General features: G+C 40.9%; 1 protein-coding gene across 12 annotated transcripts in view; it reads left to right on the forward strand.

The window, feature by feature from the left end:
• Positions 1-14,338, forward strand: part of rimbp2a (RIMS binding protein 2a) — a 64,568-nt gene extending 50,230 nt beyond the window's left edge. For 6 of the 12 annotated variants that reach the window (XM_053867205.1, XM_053867196.1, XM_053867209.1 and 3 more), the window contains 9 exons: positions 54-200; positions 3,555-3,654; positions 3,838-3,966; positions 5,697-5,866; positions 5,936-6,104; positions 6,192-6,289; positions 7,344-7,415; positions 8,652-8,819; positions 11,359-14,338. In XM_053867205.1, coding sequence (XP_053723180.1) covers positions 54-200; positions 3,555-3,654; positions 3,838-3,966; positions 5,697-5,866; positions 5,936-6,104; positions 6,192-6,289; positions 7,344-7,415; positions 8,652-8,819; positions 11,359-11,586 — 1,281 coding nt within the window. In that variant the 3' untranslated portion in view covers positions 11,587-14,338. Of the gene's footprint in view, positions 1-53; positions 201-3,554; positions 3,655-3,837; positions 3,967-4,081; positions 4,165-5,696; positions 5,867-5,935; positions 6,105-6,191; positions 6,290-7,343; positions 7,416-8,651; positions 8,820-9,642 lie in introns of those variants that run through there. The other 6 variants (XM_053867216.1, XM_053867286.1, XM_053867236.1 and 3 more) reach the window with 5 other exon arrangements.
• The last annotated feature ends 5,150 nt before the right edge of the window (positions 14,339-19,488 follow it).

Raw genomic sequence — 19,488 nt, forward strand, 5'->3', positions numbered from 1 at the left:
TGTATGTGGACTTAAACAACTGCGTCTGTGTGTTTGTGTGTGACTGCCCGAAGCCTCACTATAGTCACAGTGAAGAGTATCACAGCGAGAGCAGCCGGGGCTCTGACCTGTCTGACATCATGGAAGAGGATGAGGAGGAGCTGTACTCTGAGATGCAGCTGGAAGAGGGACGGCGACGCAACTCGCACAACACCCCTAAGGTGCAGTTGTTTGCACTTATTATAACCCCAACTAGTGTTGACCTGCCAAATTTATACTCCATACAATCCTTTTAGCTACACAGATACTTCAATGAGAATGCTGCCTTGGCTTGCATTGGATCTGTGTTGTGAGTGTGAACTGGGGCTGCACGATATCAGGAATACAGTGTGGTTAACATCTGTGACACAAGAGATAGCTTCATGTTAATGGTTACAGATGCTAGTGACGAAATTTATGGACAAAGAATAATGTCGCTAACAAGTTAGTGAAACACATTTAAACGACTTGATGCCCGGCAAACACAGGACTATAAACTATACAACATTACAAAAAAAAAAAAAAAAAAGGTTAAAGTGAGGTGCGAATGTTCTGTCCTTGCATCTGAAATCCATAACTGCTTAACACAACTTAGTAGTTAGCGAGCTCCTTGTACTCCGATTTTGAAATCTTTCAGGCATTTAAACATATATGTTGGTGGCTATGTCAACCCTTGCTTTGATGCAATACCTGAAATATTCAGCTCGAGAGAAAAAACCCCCCAGTGATTTTGAGAATAATGGCTTAATAATGGGATGCTGATAGACTTATATTTGACCTAAAAACAGATGTGATATTTATTTTTACTTTCTTTTATCTATTGTCTATTATACCTTTAAATAGTTATCTCTAAAAATATAAATTATTTTTTAAATTTGAAGTTCATTGAAAAAACGGACCCCATAATCCTTCTGTAGTGTGATCAGAAGTATGTTCACCTCCCGTGATTCCTCTTCTTCTTCCCTCACCTCTCTTCATGGTAACTTAACATGGTAACCTACTAGCAACACAGGTCATTGTCTTGCGTCATTCTCCAAGTCACTTTCAGTCTTTTCACTTTCACTCTCCACTCCACAACTGCATGATCCCTGTGGGTTTTGTTTTTCATGACTCTGCAACAATTTTCCTCCTCTTTTACGACTGTAGCAATATTGTGCAGCCCCGGTGTGTGCTAGATTTTCTTTCTTTATTTAAAAAAAAGATGGAATAATAATAAAAATAATTCGTGTGCAGAGGCTTCTGGTGTTTCAGCACCATGGACAGAGACTACTCGAGGCAGAAAAGAGACTGCAGTATTCATGATTGCATTGAAGCAGGTTCTCAAATAAATGTGATAAATGCTTTTAATACTTCTATTATTGTGAGGGGGTGCCGTCTATGTACTCCAATTTCCTCCCACAAACTAAAGAAAATACAGATAAGAGACCTGCAAGAGTGCTCAGAGTGCAGAGAAGTTATAATGAAGGTTACTGCTGTTGTACTGTTGTTGACCACCACTATTGGATGGCAACTTGTGGACCATTGGTTGTTAATTTACAAACTATGTCAAATTCATAATCCAGCGGCCAAATCTGTCCATCCACATCATTTGAGGGGCACGTGGGCCAAGAGTGTGGTGGGCAGGTGTGTGAAAATGGCTGAAAATGAAGTATAAACTTACAAAAAATGGTCAGAGGTACTTTAACATTTAGACATACTGATATATATGTATTTCGACCTATTAACAAAATACTTTTTAAAAGGCACCATTCCCAATCCTGCATTTTCAATTTATGCATACAGGTATGTTTAAAATCCTCCTCTACAGTACAATAAGGGCATGTTATATTGTGGGGCTGTTTCAAGGGTTGGTCAAACTGAAAAAGAGAGGAAAGAAAGAGTTAACCTTAAAGCGCCAATGCACAGTTTAATATTTGTTTTTGGTGGCACCACTGGCAAAAGAGTGTAATTGCTGTCAACTGTCATCAAGCTGTGTTACTGGTCCCAGCACCCCATCTCACATTTTATTTGGTTTTGAGGAAGGACCTTGAAAAGGGAGCCCAAGAAACCATCAGTCAACATCAGGAATCAAACCCCAGTGAGTGGCTGGATCAGCTGCCAGACCAATTGACCCAGATAATAACATATTGTTTCGTAACACCGTTCACAAATTGCCTAACAACAATAGAACGTGAACATTGGATAGTGAAGATGAAGGTGCAGCTTGATGACTCTTCATGACTCAGTGTGTTTCCATCAGGAGCATAGAAACTGCGATCAAAGCTGGAGCACCAAAACATCTGTTTGCATTTTTATTTTGAATTGACAGTGAAGTCCGACGTCGTAGCTAGAAACTAGTCTTCTTCAATATGTTCTAGAACAATTTCCAGGGATGATAGTGATGGTGGTCGGGTCACCAAGCAGCTTGGTGCAGGCTCTTTTCTGCTAGTGGCTAATGGTGGACTAACCCATGTTGCTTACTATATCGACACTATGCTTTAATAAACACAATTATATAACTAGCGGCACATTTGTTAGCATCTAAAAAAAGACCTGCGATAAACGTAAAGAAGGACTTACAAGTCAGTACAAACACTGTCATTTCAGCCCTTCAGCAGTCCTCGGTTCTCAACACGAATGTAACTCTATGTCTACTCTGGTCAGAGCTCTTGGTCGGTCTGTTTTCTCTTCATGGACCCTTCAAATGAATGATCACTGTCGAAAACTTGCCTGGTGGTCACACAGGTGACTCCCAGACCACGTCCATTGTCGGGTCACCCAGAGAAACTTACTCTTGCCTCGAGGTTTGTTGACAACCTCTGACTGTTCAATATGAAGCCTACCATCACTGATGGTATGAAAATGTGTCATAGATTAAATTAAAATTGTATTTATTTAGTCCTCAATCTGATTTAGAGTTGCAATTCAGAAGGCACACATAAATACAAGCAAAGGGCTGCACCTTGTCCAGGTCTGCTCTTCTTAATGCAGTAAGTCCCTCATGATCATGATGCTCCGTTTTGAAGTCATCTCTTTATTTTGTTTGCCCGCATCTTGATATTTTCTCATCTAAATATTTAATAATCTAGAGACTATTGTGCAACAAGAAACATAACACTGCTGTGTATGACAGAATTTGGAAATTTGCTCGAGACACTTTGTTGCTGTTACACTTATTTTAATACCCCAAAACACACACATAGTTAGTTTCATACTTTGGCCTCTTGTGTGATTGAGTGTAGCATCCCTGGGCATATGGGAAAATCAAGTTTGTTTTGTCTTCGCCTCACAAAGAGATGGAAGGACAGAGCTGCTCGTAAAAAGTAAACACCACGCAGCATGGCAACTGACTGCGTTGAAATGTTTTCTTTTATTCTTCCTCTGCTGGAACCATGTGGGCTTGTTTGCGTGAGTTTCAGTGTGCGTCCTTGTGTCTGTGTTTCTGTTCTGGCCAGTGAATTCTGCATGACCACTTTGAGTAGCAAGAGTGTGTGAGAGGTGCGTGATCGCATAATGTTTGTTCGTGAATGTTTTTTCTGTTTTCAACTACCTTTCAGACAAATGCTCCTTCAGGTGGCCGGCGGGATCGAGAGACAGGAAGAAGGCTCCATCACGGTTCTCAACCTCAACGGCGGCCGCTCATGGTCCCGTCTATTGGTCAGTGGGGGAAACGGCCAGAGTGCTTTCTTTGTGTCACTACATAGTGCATATCACTTTCCATAGCTTCTTCCTGGTGTGTTTATGTGATCATCGTGTGTAAAAAAAAAAAAGCCCTAATGTGTCATTCAAAACAGGTTTAAGTTTGTCATTCCATCCCCCTCTGACTGGTGTCTCCTGTAGAGGTAACCTCTGAGAATAACAATGAGGGAAACCTCTCTCCCATCACCGAGGATGGTAACTATGGCAGAGTAGCTCGGCACAGGACCAGGTCATCCCGCAGGCACTCGGGCGGCACCAGGTCCCCCCATGGTATGTGCCGCTGCCTGCAGTCCTGTTGTTCTACCACCACAGCACGGCAACAGAAGCGCCACGGGCGATCGTAGCTGTCGACACTTTGCAAGTGCCTGTTCTTCTTTAATTCCAGTTCTTATAAGTACGGTGCTTACGGTTGAAGAGCATGACTACACTGCACTGAAATGGCAGACCCTCTGGGACGCCATGACTGGGGTGAATGTCTCCACAAATGCAGATGACTGACTGCTCAGAGAATGCTTCACTCACTGCCTGCTCAATCCTGCCCCTTTGTGCTTACAACCACACTTATGACACTTTGTATGCATGGAACCTGTAGACCAAGGCCATACTCAGGGACTGCACTGCTGCTGTGTGTTTCTTTCTTTCTTTTTTTTTTCTTTAAGCCGTTCATACACAGAAGAAATCTGAAGCACATTTGTTCATGCACCTAGTGAATAAGAAATTTTAACTGAATGATGATTATTGTGGTGTCAATCTGGCATATGAGCAATAAATGCCAAATAGCTTTATTTTGTTCACTTTTAAGTTTGCTATCAAAAAATCAATTGGTGAAAAAAATATGGCAATGACTGATCTAAGTTCACATTTCACCACAGAGATGACCATGTCAATGTATAAAACTTTGTGTTACATTACATGGTCCAAGGGAAAAAGTAAAGGATTAGAACAGTTTGTTGTCGTGTTGAGTTAATAATACACACACAATACACGCTTCAGTGTCATTGCAAATATAATTCCTACACCTTTTAATGTAAGTGGCATCACAGACAGCGAATAAAATCACTCAAATTCTTGAGTCAACGTCTCAAGTTGTCACATAATTTAAAGTTGCAGCTCTATCTTAGACTCTAACTCTTAGTTCAATGGAACCTTATATAATTTCTGCGCCATCTTTTGGCCTCTGAAAAGCAGGGCACTGTTTCATGGACCCTGCTGTAGTCTATCGCGATACCTCATCTATCCTTTACTACTTTTTGGTAGCTAGATGGATCCGTTCAGCTATAGTTTTCCACCCATCACAGATAATGAAAGAGAAACTGTATTTTGACATTTTGACCTTAAAGTACGGACTATGTTTTGAAATAAATTGATGCATTGTATCTCAAGTGATCAAACAAAGACGACACAAACAACAACACAAAAAACAATGAGGTGGGATTTTTTTCAGGTAGAGTAACCCAGAAATACTTTGGAAATGATTTCATGATATGTGATGTAAATGATGATTTCATTTACATCACATAACACACTGCATCTAAACATTTTAACTGCGCACCGAAGAAGTTACTAGGAAAACAAGAAGGGAACCTGAGTTAGGACCTTCCATCTTATTTATTATTATTTGTAATTCAAAGCTCAGAATGACACTGGATTAACTCTGCCCCCTTTTATTTAATAACTGTCTCAGATTTTAAAGTTGGAATTCCTTCACAATCAACTTCAAAAGCATGTCTGTCTGTATCGTGCTCATAAACCACCTTGTGTCCTTGATCTGCACCATGTTTTGTCTTGTGTATTCAATCAGAGAAAATCGACCAAATGTAAAATATGACCCTTGATGCATGTGTCACACTTGATATATTTTACCATGAGCAGCAAATACTCTCTCTATATATATCTATATTGCTTTTTGTATGTGTCAATATGACTTCAAAAATTGAAAATACTATGTATTTCAGAGTGATTTAAAGTGAGTCCTATTTTATTTATTTTGTGTATCTAAGATGGCTACCGGGACCGAGACCGCCGCTCTCCCACCTACTACGAAGAGTCTGAGCCAGAAGAGAACTTCAGGATATTTGTCGCTCTATTTGACTACGACCCTCTGTCCATGTCCCCGAACCCAGACGCAGCTGATGAGGAGCTGCCTTTCAAAGAGGGCCAAATCATCAGGGTAGGGCTGAGGACTCACACTGACATCCAGGAGTGACTACCGTTCCCTGAGCTTTCACCTCTCCTTCAGGTATACGGCGATAAAGACACAGACGGCTTTTACAGAGCAGAACTGAGAGGCCGGATGGGTCTAGTCCCCTGTAACATGGTGTCAGAGATCCGGGCGGAGGACGAGGAGACGATGGACCAGCTCATCAAGCAGGGCTTCCTGCCACTCAGCACCCCTGTGGACAGGATAGGTAAAGATGTGATGACTGTATAACTGCTTCAGTGGACTCTTGCTGTGGCTCAGATTCACAGGAACACACTGTTTTCGGAACTTTCAGAACAGAGAAGAGGCCTGCGTCAGGGTCAGGCATCCAGAAGAATGGTGGCGCTGTATGACTACGACCCGCGGGAGAGCTCCCCGAATGTTGACGTAGAGGTAACCATCCGTGTTCATTAACAATTGATGGAGGTATCGAATAAAAACATGGGGACATCTTGGTGCAGTGGTCAGATTTGGCAAAATGGCTGCAGAGACATCACCGAAAATGAGCTACCAGATTAGGACATTTAATGAAACACCAATTTTCCTACATCATAGAATAGATCTATTGAAAACATACTCTGTTACTGATGCAAAACAACAAAAGAAATGGATTGAATCGGCACTGTAGGCCAGTGCCCACTCCACACTCCTCTTCAGTTTGAACACTTACCCACTCATTTCTTATAAAACAGAAGCGCCTGTACTGCTGAGTCAAATCTTAACCTCAAATATTTTTGACATTCATTCTGTTCTCTATTTAATATGGTAGAATAAAAAAAAAAAATCAGCTGTCTGACAACAACAGGTCACTAAATAAATCTATAGTTTATTAGGAGGATATTTCTTTGTTAAAAAAAAACAAACAAAACAACAACAAAAAAAACAACAACTCCATGATGTACGTTCTTGGGGTTATTACTTGTTTCTCATCACCATGTCATGAAAATACTTGTGAAAAACAACTCCAACCTTTAAGATATCACCTGAGTAGAACAGGTCATCTGCACTATGTGAAAGTGTTTTTGTCCTTATTGTCCTTTTTTTCTTTAGTGATCAAATGTCTCACGCTAATGCTACATTTTTAATGGTTGCATTTTCAAACTTCTATCAAATAAAAGTTGGCCGCCTCATTCAATACGCCCAAAAAGAAAACAAAAATGGAATATGATTAAAAAGTTCAGTCAGTGGCACTGTCTGCAGCGTGGACTGTCCTTCGCAAGCACAAGCTTTTGAGTCATCAATTCATGCTCTGTATTCAGAATTATAGGCAAAATAAATCTGCAAAATAGAGCACTTTTCGTGGAGCTCCACATTTGGATAATGTTTCATGCTAACGCTGTAGATTATTTTTACAACATGGAGAAAAAAACAGGGCCTCTTCACAACAGCTTATCTTCCTATTCTCAGAGTAGTTGCTGTTTTTTTCTCTGACTCTTCCTCTGTGCAGGCGGAGCTGACGTTCTGTGCTGGGGACATCCTCGCTGTTTTTGGCGATATCGACGAAGATGGCTTTTATTATGTAAGTGCGACTGAACAAAGCTTCATTCTTTTTGCTTGAGGGAGAGTGGTCAGCCAGCTGACTGCTGCATTGTTTGGACAGCAGGACACTCACTCGTGGGTGTGTCTCTTAAACCCAATAAAAAGACTGAACTGCTCTCTTGGGTTTGAGTGGAGGACATTGTAACAGGGCGATTGAAATAGACCTTGATAAATGAACAGAACAGAAGGTTTTTTCGTCCGATATGGACAAAAAAAAGTTATCGCAATAAATGTTGTCATTTTGGCGATAGCAATAATTATCACAATAAATACATTTTCTATTCTATTCCATGTGTTGGACACACTACAGTCTCTCTTGAAACTGTTTCATGATGAAACTTATTTGTGGACTTTGTCTCCAACATTATTTGTTTTCAATTTAAATACAACACTAAGTGTGGAGATGAGAAATTCAATGTCTCTGGTAGAAGCCGCTCGTGTCTGACAAACTGCTCTGCCAGCTTTATTTAGGGGTTAGATTGAGCCGTCTCCCTGCTGTATCTCATGTCTCTTAACAGTTTACTAAACTACCCGTCTGGACACATTTCCTAGATGTTATTGAAGAAATATTAGCAATAATATGAATAATATTCTCTTCTCGAAACCATTATAGAAACTCGCCGTCCTTTGAGTGATGACAAATCTTTTGACAATTCTCTCCTAAATGGTTGTTTTTCGTTGCCTGACTGAAGATTTCACAGCAGGAGACCTGCATGTGTTAGGGTTAGGGATATATGAACCAAGGCAGACGACCGCGTCAGAGAACCTATGAGGACCACTCGAGCTAAAACAATAAACACGGATTCAGAGACTCAGACTTGACCAATGTACCCATCAAAGGTTCCCTGTATTAAAAATAAGTTTAAAACTACGATCGTGAACCAAAGTCCACCACACTCTCCACAACTGTCACACGGCGGTGACGGCTGTCAAATGCCGCGGAGCTGGTGAGCGTGGTGCGCCGTCACGGTCTCGTCATGTTCACGTGTGCTCACAATGTTCACAAGTCCAATGCAGCGAGTGAGCCGTCTGTTTGTCGAATTTATCATGAGATGCAGAATTGTCATCGTGGAGATATTGTTTAGCGGTATATCATGTACGATAAGTTATCGCCTATTCCTTCTGCATCGAGAAACAATATCCACCGTATGTGTTTGGTGGAGTAACAATTGCTGCTGGTAAACATGTCTTTTGAAACGGACCCTCCTCTCTACAGGGTGAGATGAACGGCCACCGCGGCCTGGTTCCCTCCAACTTCCTTGAAGAAGTGCCTGATGACGTGGAGGTTTATCTGACCGATACTCCATCCCACCATCCCCAAGACGAGCCATCCACTCGGCCCAACGGGAACTCGGCTGCCACTGTCGTCTCTGAGGGCAAACGGGTACATCATCACCATCGCCGCTCTCAGCGCTAGGCCCTGTGTTCATCCATCTCTGTCCTCTCTCTTGATTTCCGTCTCTTGCTTCCTCCTCCTGCCGTCTGTGTGCTGTTCATTGTGTGTGTTTGTCCATGTGGTGACAGTGGTGACTTTGTAAAAACTAACAAGCCTCTCCCCTCCCCTCACTGTTTGGCTACGAGGACAATAACAGTGCGAGACCTTTCTGAGAGAAAGGATGAAGCAAAGCCTGACATGGACAGAGAGGAAAGACTGTGGGGGGGTTTGCGTGTGACTTTTCTTGCATGACGCTGTGGTGATGGAGAACTTGAAAAAGGCGCAGCTCATTCCGTACTCGAGAATATTTGGTACCTTTGCACTGAAACACACAAAAAAAACTGTGTCTAATGAAAATCACCCCGAAATGAAGTGCTTTATTGACACATGAATAAATATTGAAGGATTTAAAAAGGGGAACGAGACGCATGCCTTTTTCAATCTTGATACATTTTGTAACAACTTTCTTGGCTGTACTTCCTTCGAGAGGCTTTGTTTCTTCATGTATATTGCACACACGTCTATTTTTCAGCCATGTGGATATACCATGTTTGCTCTGAGCTCGAGAGACAAAACTAACCGCAGCACATACTGTATTGTTACGATGGAACAATAAAAGAAACTAAATTGGGTATTACAAACAATCTGTTTGGTGCTGTGTCGGTGTGTGTTGGTGGTGTTGTTGTTGTTTTCAGCCTTCATCGTGGTGAACCCGATAGATCTGATTTTCTTTTTTGTTTTCTTTCTTTGGTCTTCTTCACCCGCTTGGCAGTAACCAAACCAAGAAACAGAACAGAGGGGGTTGTTCATTTCACACCATAAGTGGCTCTGTCTGCCTCGTAACGGCAAGTCGGCAACTTGAGATACCAAACTCGTGGCGCTAATGCAGGCGGCTAGCGGTCACCAAAACTCACTGTGTGATTGATACCATTCGTGTTTGTTCACTTGACAGCAAGACACATAAGCTTGAACTGCTGCTTGATCAAATCCTGCAGTACATTACTTTCCAAATTAAAGCTTTGACACGTTGGCTTAGTTTACATGGACGACAAGCAGAAACACAATTTGATACTAGAATTCACACCATAGATCAGTTGGACACAGCCTAGAGACACACACTGTTGATATGTTGATCTCACTTCCTGCATGTGTCTGGCATGGTGGAATCAAACCATCGCTTCCACACAGTAGCACAGTGATTCCACTCGCAGGCATGCTGGGAGATTATTAAAATGATTTTCCCCTACAGCCTTTTTCACAGTTAATCCCACATAACCTGCTAATTGAACACTCTACCTCACAAACAAAACAAAAAAATATATACTGGTTGCGTGAATTCACACATACAGTATCACAAAAGACTCACCCAGTGAAATTACGAGGAAGGGGCTTTGAAAAGTAGCTTGCTGTAACCACCGTCCAACATCACACACCCCACCTACAATATGTGATTTATGGCTGGACTTGTTCTGCCTATAACCTTTGTAATAACACTGTCGGTACAGCAGACACTGGAGTAGACGCCTGAAAATTTAGATGAAAAAATAGCTTTATAATTGTAATATTAAAATTCCACCGTCACATTTGAGTAGTGCGCTGTTGACATAACTCACAAATATGGTCCTATATCTACTTGTCCATGTAAACGCAGTCATTCCCCTGCAACCCCATATTATTGCAACAAACCTGGGTGCCTCTAGCCGGTGCATTAGAGGAGAAGCCTGGTATCCACAGTTGCGTGCCCTTGTGTTGTGCTGATCCGTCCTGGCTTCCTGGTGCTGGAGTTCCTCGGCTCTGTGGTGTGTCGTGCTTAACAGTAAATGGCTTCCCTTCTTCAGTGTTTTGATTTCAACAGAAGTACATGTTGTGTGTTCAGTTTGAGCTGCTTTTTGTTTTCACATTGTGAGCGTTTGGGTCAGCGTGTGGGGTTGAAGGGAATTTAGGGAAGCAAATTCAAATTTATGACGTAGGTTGGGAGAAGGTGTGCGCCTCAAGTAGCATTTCTGGGGTATGGTTTTGTTTTTATTTTACTTTCTTTTTGAGGTTAAACCTCATGACCACTCATGGTCCATGGACTCTGTCGATATGGCTCTGGGCAATTGCGTAACAGCTAATTTTCATCACTGCTTAAAGGATGACAGTCGATTGCAAAACCAAAAAATAGTTTTAGGAGGAGCAGTGAATGAAGTAGTGAGTTTGCCTTTGCGGCCCCAGAGGGAGTCAGCCAGCAGACAAACCCCAGATCCAGATCCATGACCAGATCATGGACTTCTGGTAGCTATATAGAGAAGTAAAATAAATATTGCACATTTCCCTTCTATTGTTATTAAATGACAAGTATTATAGATTCAGTTATGTAACTAAACACTGCGCTACTACGCAGCTAAAATGAAAACCGACACAATACATGATGGTTTACTGACAACAGAAGAAATGTACGTACTGATAACTGCAGCGATGGCTGCGCCCCCACCACCTCTCTCCTCAGATCACCACCGAATCTACTGACACGGTGGACAACGACATGACCCCCGTGAGAGCACCGTCCCCGATAGTCCGCCCGCTGCTGCCAGGCACCATGAGACCCTTAAGCCCAACAAGGGGTCCTCATGCTCCACTGGACCCCCGAGACCCTCAAGATCTGGCCAACAAAAAGAAAAAGGGAATTCTGTCCAAAGGAAAAAAACTCCTCAAGAGACTCTCACCTGTGAAATAAAAAACTCTCAACTGCATCAACAAAATCAGTCCAACACCGGGCGGATGAGGGTTCGATTGCTGGACTGCATGAGCCTATTTAAATAGAAAATCCATGACATTTATTCATGTTCAGTGGTTCAACTTTACTTGATTATGTCAGATGCAGTGCCAAAACAAAGACTCGAGTCACATTAGTGTATTCTACTCCAAGAAAAAAAAATACAAACTTTCATGTCAGGTTTTAACGAACATTTTTGATTAATTTCAAAGCAGCATTGGGTCAAAATGCAGCTGTACAACAGGGTCTAGATGCGCACACATGACAAATCAGTTTTCCCGCCAAAGGAACAGCGCTGGAGTGAGACATGTTCACGTACCACTATCTTGTTTTCTGAATTGGCAAGCTCATATAAAACATTTTTACAGGTCAAATGTGCCTTTTATTAGATGGTGATATGAGTGATATTTATTTGTACTGAAAATGTATACTTTTTTTGAATAGTTTTTTTTTTTTCTTAATAGTCAACTGTTTTCGCGGCCACAAAATTTGAATTTGATCATAGTTGAATAAATGGCATTTATTTTCTGTATTAACAATACAATTGCTTTGTTTTCCTAAACTGTGCTTAAATTGGCTCAGTTTTACTGTATAAGTTGAATTGCGATGTAAAGAACACCATATTTTCATCAACGTGATGACATGAATTGATTTTTTTTTTTTAAGGGACAAACAGTAGACGTTCTTGCATTGTTAATTCAGAAAAAAAAGGGTACTTCCATCCACCGTGAACGCGAAGCAGTTCTTTGGAGTGAAAGCATCACTGTTTTTGGGGCTCTCTGCGTGGAGCTGCTGGCTGCTAACACAACCTGTGCTCAGTGCAATATCACAAACAGACAGTAGCATCAGACGGTAATGGATCAGCAACACCAGACTGTTTCAGTGGCCTTTAAATAAAACAAAAAACATAACGAAACAGCGACACAGATGTGACATTCCTCATTAGGTCACATGGTTGTGTCACGTTTTCCTGGATCAGGTCAGAGAGGTTGTTAGGTGCTTTGTTCAAGATGGTTAATGTGTTTGTCTGGTGTCGCACAAGAGTTCTGTCTGATGGTTGTTCGGAACACATGCGTCTCTCCAGTCCTCGTGTGCTGATGTTGTGTACATTCATCTCTCCAACACATTCGGGCCAATAAACATGTTCCCTGTCCCTCTGTTCCTCATCGGTCCAACGGCTGAGTGGGGTCGTCTTAAGTATCATGAGTAGTGATGGGGACAGTTTCATGACTATGTAATGTTTGTCTTTGAACTACTACGTCAGTGAAACCTCTCATCGCCTCTCATCCAAGAGCACCATCTAGTGGACACTGTTTCATTAACCTTATAATTCTATTTCACCACACCTCAGCTACGCTTCACTACTCAACAGTGGTCACCTTAAGAAAGACAATGGAACTAAGAAAAACATGATGAGTTTTTCAGCCTCTCCTTTTCTCACAGTGCCCATATTTCACCGTCCTCTAACTAGGCTTGCCTGTTGATGTAAGCAAGTCCATCGCATTGATAAGCATCATACAGCATATCACCATTATAAAATAAACACATGTATATTTACAACTGTTCTCCTGAACTGCAAGCTCCCAGATGATGGAAGAATTACTTGAACAGAAGCAGCATGACAAATGCACATGCGAGATCAAACATTTTAGTTTTCAGACAAATGAGTCTTTGCTTCACAAAGTAAATATTGGAATGAGTAAAAATTTGGAATTGACATTTATCTGTTCACCCGTGGCCTTAATCCTGGAGACTGAACAAACAAAAAATGTTTTTTAAACCTTTGGTGGTTGGCTACTGTGTCTTTAAGTAATAGATAAACTGCTCTGTGACTCAGGATGGAGCAGCTGCTTCTTGTGATGTGTTGATAAGGTTCCATGAAACAGTGACCTGACCTGAAGACTGTCTGCCGTATACTTGCCTGTGAACAATAGGATCAATGACACCTCACGTCACGTCAACAACGAACGAAAATTAGGACACTGTTTCATGAAGCCTCATCCTCCCACTATCTGCTTCTACTGAAAACAGGACGCTGAGGTATTTGATGCATTTGAACTCATCCATGTGCAGCTCAGCAATTTTGACAAAAATATATTCAAGAGACAAAGTGAGTGAACACATTTTCCTTGTTCTCATGCTTGTGTATTCTCTTTGAAATATGTCACCCTCAAACTTTATATTTTAGTGCAACAATCAACAAACTTGACGGATCATTGCTGCTGAATCATTCATTTGCCTTTGTCGCATGAGATTTGGGTTCATTTTGGGATACAAACAGGGTCCTTTTGTTGTTAGCATTGCAAGTGACTCACATCTTATCACTTCAGTCCAAACTTCTTTGTCAATGAAAATGTCATGTGATGGTCCAAAATCAAACCATCAACTTGTGAACGGGTGTTGTCTTAACGCTATTGCTCTTTTTGTACTGGGGTCCATTTGTAGATACTTTCTATATGTTTCTACTTGGTTTTCGACAACCATTAGTTCTTGGTGCAATGAGATTCTTCTCCCTGTCACGGAACAGATTGCAATCATTTCCATGGTGTCCTTTTGTAAAGTAACCGTCAACCGTATGTGCTTGCGTTGTGAATCAAAGTGGTGATAAAAAAAAGAATAAGAATTTATTCTCAGTATTTATGGTTATTTATGTGTGAGTGTGCATGTGAAAAAAATACAACTTTTATAACCAAAATAAATTTGATATTTTTTATATTGGTGTGTGTGTTTTTGTGCCATGGTTCAAGATAGTTCAGGCTGGTAATGTCGGACAGCTGGCGACTTGTCGACTAGCTGTAGCGACAGCTGTGTTTTTTGTTGTTATTCACTATAAAGTTTATGCAGTGCTCAGCAACATTGAGTTGAGGGTTTTAAGTGAATACACACACATAGCGCCACAAAGGTGAAAGGTGGACAACTGGATAAAACAAACCTGCAAAAGTGAGGCAACAAATTCAGCCTCACTTTTTTTTTCAGGAAGAGGAAAAAACAAACAAAAAAGCAACCGTGTGGTCCATAAAATGAATGCAGCCCTGATCATAGCAACATTATTGTGATAGGACTTGAATGTGATTTTACTATTTGGTAATTTGAAAAAACTAAATTGATGTAATGTATGATGGTGACACGATAATAGCAAGTCACTTACATTAATTTATTGTGTTATTAAAACTTTCTATTATGGTCTGCCTATTAAAACTTTCTATTATGGTCTGCCTCACACTTCTACAAAGGTGGTTCAAGTTTGTAGACTTCACGGACTGTGACTGGCTGCCATTGGCACAATGTCAAACTAGAGGTAATGAAGTAAATTAAACACGAAACAGTCACTTTATTTTCTCTTCTATTGAATCCCCAATTTTTGCATTGTCATGTCAGTTTTTTTTTTTAATACCTTTATTTGTGTATTGATTTCCACATTTCTTTTTTGCAATTTCTTTATTTTTACTGAAAAATATTATAAAATAAATAATAATAAAATTAAAATCAACAAATGAATATTACCACTACTACTACTACTACTACTACTACTAACAATAATAATAATAATAATAATATATAGATAGATGACAGTGTGTCAGAGTATACATACATCATCGTGTAAATGTAAATGTTGGCTGACAAGTCAAAGTGTATCTGTCTCAAAACAAAAAGAAAAGAAAAACACAATTGTTCACTTTCATTCAGAAATTTGAAAGTGAGATAAAAGTTAAAGGTTCTGATTCATTCCTTGTCTCACATCAACAATGTTGACTTGGCAGGTTGAACGTCTGGTTCAACGCTGTGTCAAATTATCATGACAAGAGCCACATATTTTATACATAGTGAATTAAATACAGCCAGGTTAGAAAGGGAAGCAAAATGACCTTGTTTCTGTTCACATATCCCCTTGACATTGCCTCAGATTGAATCACACTCTGATGTGACCAGCATGTGCAGTTTTTTAAATCCTTCGGGTGACACGTTGGAAAGGACCAAGTAAATAGCAAAGAATCACAGGGCCTTTCCTCGATCCGTCTCATTCACAAAACAGCTCCAGAGTGAATTTGGCAAACAGGCTCCCTCCTGGGTTTTATGCAGCTTGACTACAAATACCTGTTCTCCTCACTTTATTCAGCACTAAGGAAACAACAATCCTGAGTTCACACTTATCAGTAGTCAAAGTTCTAACTCTCCATAAAAATTGGATTTCCAATTAACCACGTGTCGGGCGGTGACACTTTCAATGAACCAACAAAGGAGAATTATGGCAGCAGCCGAATCAGAGCTGGGTCGAAACAGGAGCCCACACTCAGAGAGTGCTGACCACTCTTATGCTGCTGTTTAAAATCTTATATATTGTATATTGTAGTTGAGAGAGACTCGCCAAATTGTGTCATCTCTCGTCGAATGTAATGTTTTTCAGTCATCCTTTTTTTAGTTGCTTCACTTTTCAAAATGTTTTTCCTTCTTGAAGATGTATATGAAATTGTGTCTGAATAAAAAGGATTTAATGGTTAATTTTTTCACATCATGTGTATAGAAGGTGTCATCATTGATGTGTATATATATATATATATATATATATATATAATGACAAGTAACATGTAACTTCCATCTAATAAATCTAATCTTTCCCAATAGTTCCTGATGCAAGTTGCCCTCTCTCACAGGACTATCACCACTCATAACACAGATGACCTTTACTGCTTTTTTGAACCATGTGTTTACGAATTAGAATCTGACCTTTGCAATCCAAGATCGCGCTATAAATATTTAAGTCCTCAAAAGAGACACGTATGAAACACTGACCAGGACTTTTAATGCTCGTCAGTGTTGTGGCGAGCAGTTTAAATCACTGTGGTGCGGTTACATCATAATCCTCAGGGGGGCAGTGGTGGTGTTCATTTGCTGCAGTCTGTGTGAATCGCTCATGATTCATTTATGTCCGAGGGAAAAAAAAAAAAAAAAAAAAAAAACTTGGGCAAACATAAATAAACTTAAGACATTATAGCGACTCCATTAATCGTTTATACCTTAGTTGAACAAACACACATGACTTGAACAAACACTTGAGTGGCTTAAACTCATCCTTTAGTCAGGTCACAGTGAAAGAGCAGTAAATCGATGTATCTTTTCTGCAAATCTATCCGTCCCCATACTCTTGTGCTGCTTCTTTTTCCATTCTCATCCTCCCCAATCTGCTCCTCCTTTCTATCTCCTCCTGTCCTGATTTTCCCTCACTATCCACAAGATCTATATTGAGCTGTAAGTCTCTGAAGTCCCTGCAGGCCAGTGGGTGTTCAAAATTTCTGCCAGTTGTAGCCTCTCCTTCTCTCTCCCCCACTTTTATTCTGCTGCCACCAGAGGCTGGCTGGGTGGCGTGGAGGCATGCGCACATATTAATCTTCTGATGGCCTTTCTGAATATTCTACGGAAGCACAGAGTGCTGGTTAAACACTCTTGGCCCAGTGTCACAGCAGGGATCGCGCAGGTGAAATACCTGAATTTGACTTTGATATTTCCACACAGTCATGATTTGCTTGGATGCAATACATTTCAACAGGAAATGTGTCTAAAGAGGGCCTGAGATGATTCTGTCCACATGGTTAAATCTTTTTTTTTTTTTTTTTTTCTATCATGGCTGCAGCGAACTGACTGCTTGTTTTACACAATGCTTTTTTCTTCTAGTCATATAGAACAGTGCCAGAGGGCAGAAAGAACCTCTGAACCACAATGACCCACACATTTCTCCTACCTCTTCTGCCTAGTGGAGATTTTTTCCTTTGCACTTGGCATGATATTTAGTTGATGCCTGCCATGCAATCTGTGCGCCAATGTTATTTCTGTACGCTATTTATTTAGGTGCAGCAGTAAATGATTCTATCGCTGTGTGATCTGACCTATGATCTCATTCAGCAACTTTGCAGAGGAAAATGATCAGATTTGATACCTGGTCAAATTTAGTACAGACTGGAACCTGTTATTTGAAGTTTAATTTTGCCAGCACCATCACTGTCCATTTCAGAGTAGGGGTCCAATGTTGGACAACTCTGCATCGATCTTAGATGGTAGAACTAGAATGTTCTCCACATCATGCAGGAACATTGCCAGATCATTGGAGTCTCACCATCCCTCCACTCTGAGACCTGTCAACAGGCACCATCCAACAGAACCAACCAGGAGACCAAGTCAATATTCTGCACTGTTTGGAATCATACAACGCCAGTTGTCCAAGGCGATCTCCATCCTGCCAGGCTGCTAGACATCACCTGGGCTGAACAGCGTTGTTGTGTGGTTTCCTCACTTTGCTCACCCACTGAACACTTGTGGGGTTACCTCTGTCACCGTTGCACAGATATCTATATCTTTACAGCTTCATTACTCCTGTGACTCCTGCTGAGACACACGACCACATGCAGTTAGGGGGCGACGGCGTGTTTGTTCTCCGTATCCCAGAGGTCTATCGCCAAAATCAGGTCAGTATGAGAGTTTTGAAAATGTGTTGAGTGTGCTAAGATGATGAACAAAACTCCTCCAGATTGGTTTTGACAAGAACTCGTTGGAGAGGTGTGAGAATGGCTCCTTTCAAAAGACCCTGCATTGGAATATAAAAGATTCTTAGAAATAGCTGATGTAATCCCGAGCCCTGCTGTGCCAAACCAAACTGGGATGAGTGACTTCAACAACGATAACTGGGAGCCATATTTATTTACATAGCTCTTCCAGACAACACGTTGAGGACTGCTATACATTGAATTCGTAATCATATTAAAATAAGTCCAAAGAACAAAATGACATTTCAAGAGGTCATGAGGGCTAAAAAAGCAGATTCAAGGGCAGCCAATGCAATGCAAAAATGGGGGCAATGTGTTCTCTTTTGTTTGTTCGAGTTAGAAGTTGTGGGTTAAATTCCCAGCACTGATCAAAGGTACATGACGTTTCATAATGCATGTATTTTAATGCCCCTATTTTCTCCAACTGTAAACTAAAACGGTTTTCCATTAAATAATGCCCTTGGCCAAACGAAAACCATCTTGTTACAACACTGTTACAGCTGCGAACCAGTTGTGAACCTCTAGGCTTCCAAGTGATGGCGGCTCGGACGATTGCCATCCTTAACCAACCACTGCCTCCCCACACTGCTCTTCCTTTAACAGCTGAACATCTGGCTTTTCCACTTGCATTCCCCCGGATCAGATTTACCAGCTATAAAGAGCGTTTTTTAAACTTATTTCAGTTGTACATTCACATTGACGATGTGATGATCATAATGCTGTTTACCAGCTGTTTATAGTAATTCCATGCATGTTAATAGAACATTTACAAACAAAAGATGTCTGGCTACATAGCGGTGAGTCAGGGAACAGAGTCAGAGGTCTGGTCACCCCAATAAAAAGAGGATTTTAGAATAAAGCCTTGAGATTGATCAGAATCTGGCCTTTCGATATGAGGAGGAAATCCCCCCGGCTGGTGCCGCACACCTACCGGTGATGTCATTTTCCAGCTGTACATATATGTGATATATACGAGTGTATTCTTGATCTGTTATTCTTATGATGAAAAACTTTAAACAGCTCCTGCCATTATGCTTTTGAATTCATCCATGTACTCTACCTTTTTGTTTTGTATATTGACACAGATGGATTGGGTCTCTGTTATCGAGAATAACTTCAATAGCAGGTAGTACCTCAGGCTTGTCCAACACTTGGATTTATATGGTGCTTTGGAGATGCTAAGGGTCACTGCTAAACAACCAAGTCACGATCGGAATGAAATGCAGCATGGTGTAGTTCTCCAATGAGCCTGTTCAACATCATGAGCTTTATAATTGTAAGAATAAATAAACAAGATTATGTGTTGAGTGAGAGGTCACCCTGGACA

The sequence above is a fragment of the Synchiropus splendidus genome, chromosome 1, assembly GCF_027744825.2.
Source record: "Synchiropus splendidus isolate RoL2022-P1 chromosome 1, RoL_Sspl_1.0, whole genome shotgun sequence".
In the NCBI taxonomy this organism is placed as follows: domain Eukaryota; kingdom Metazoa; phylum Chordata; class Actinopteri; order Syngnathiformes; family Callionymidae; genus Synchiropus; species Synchiropus splendidus.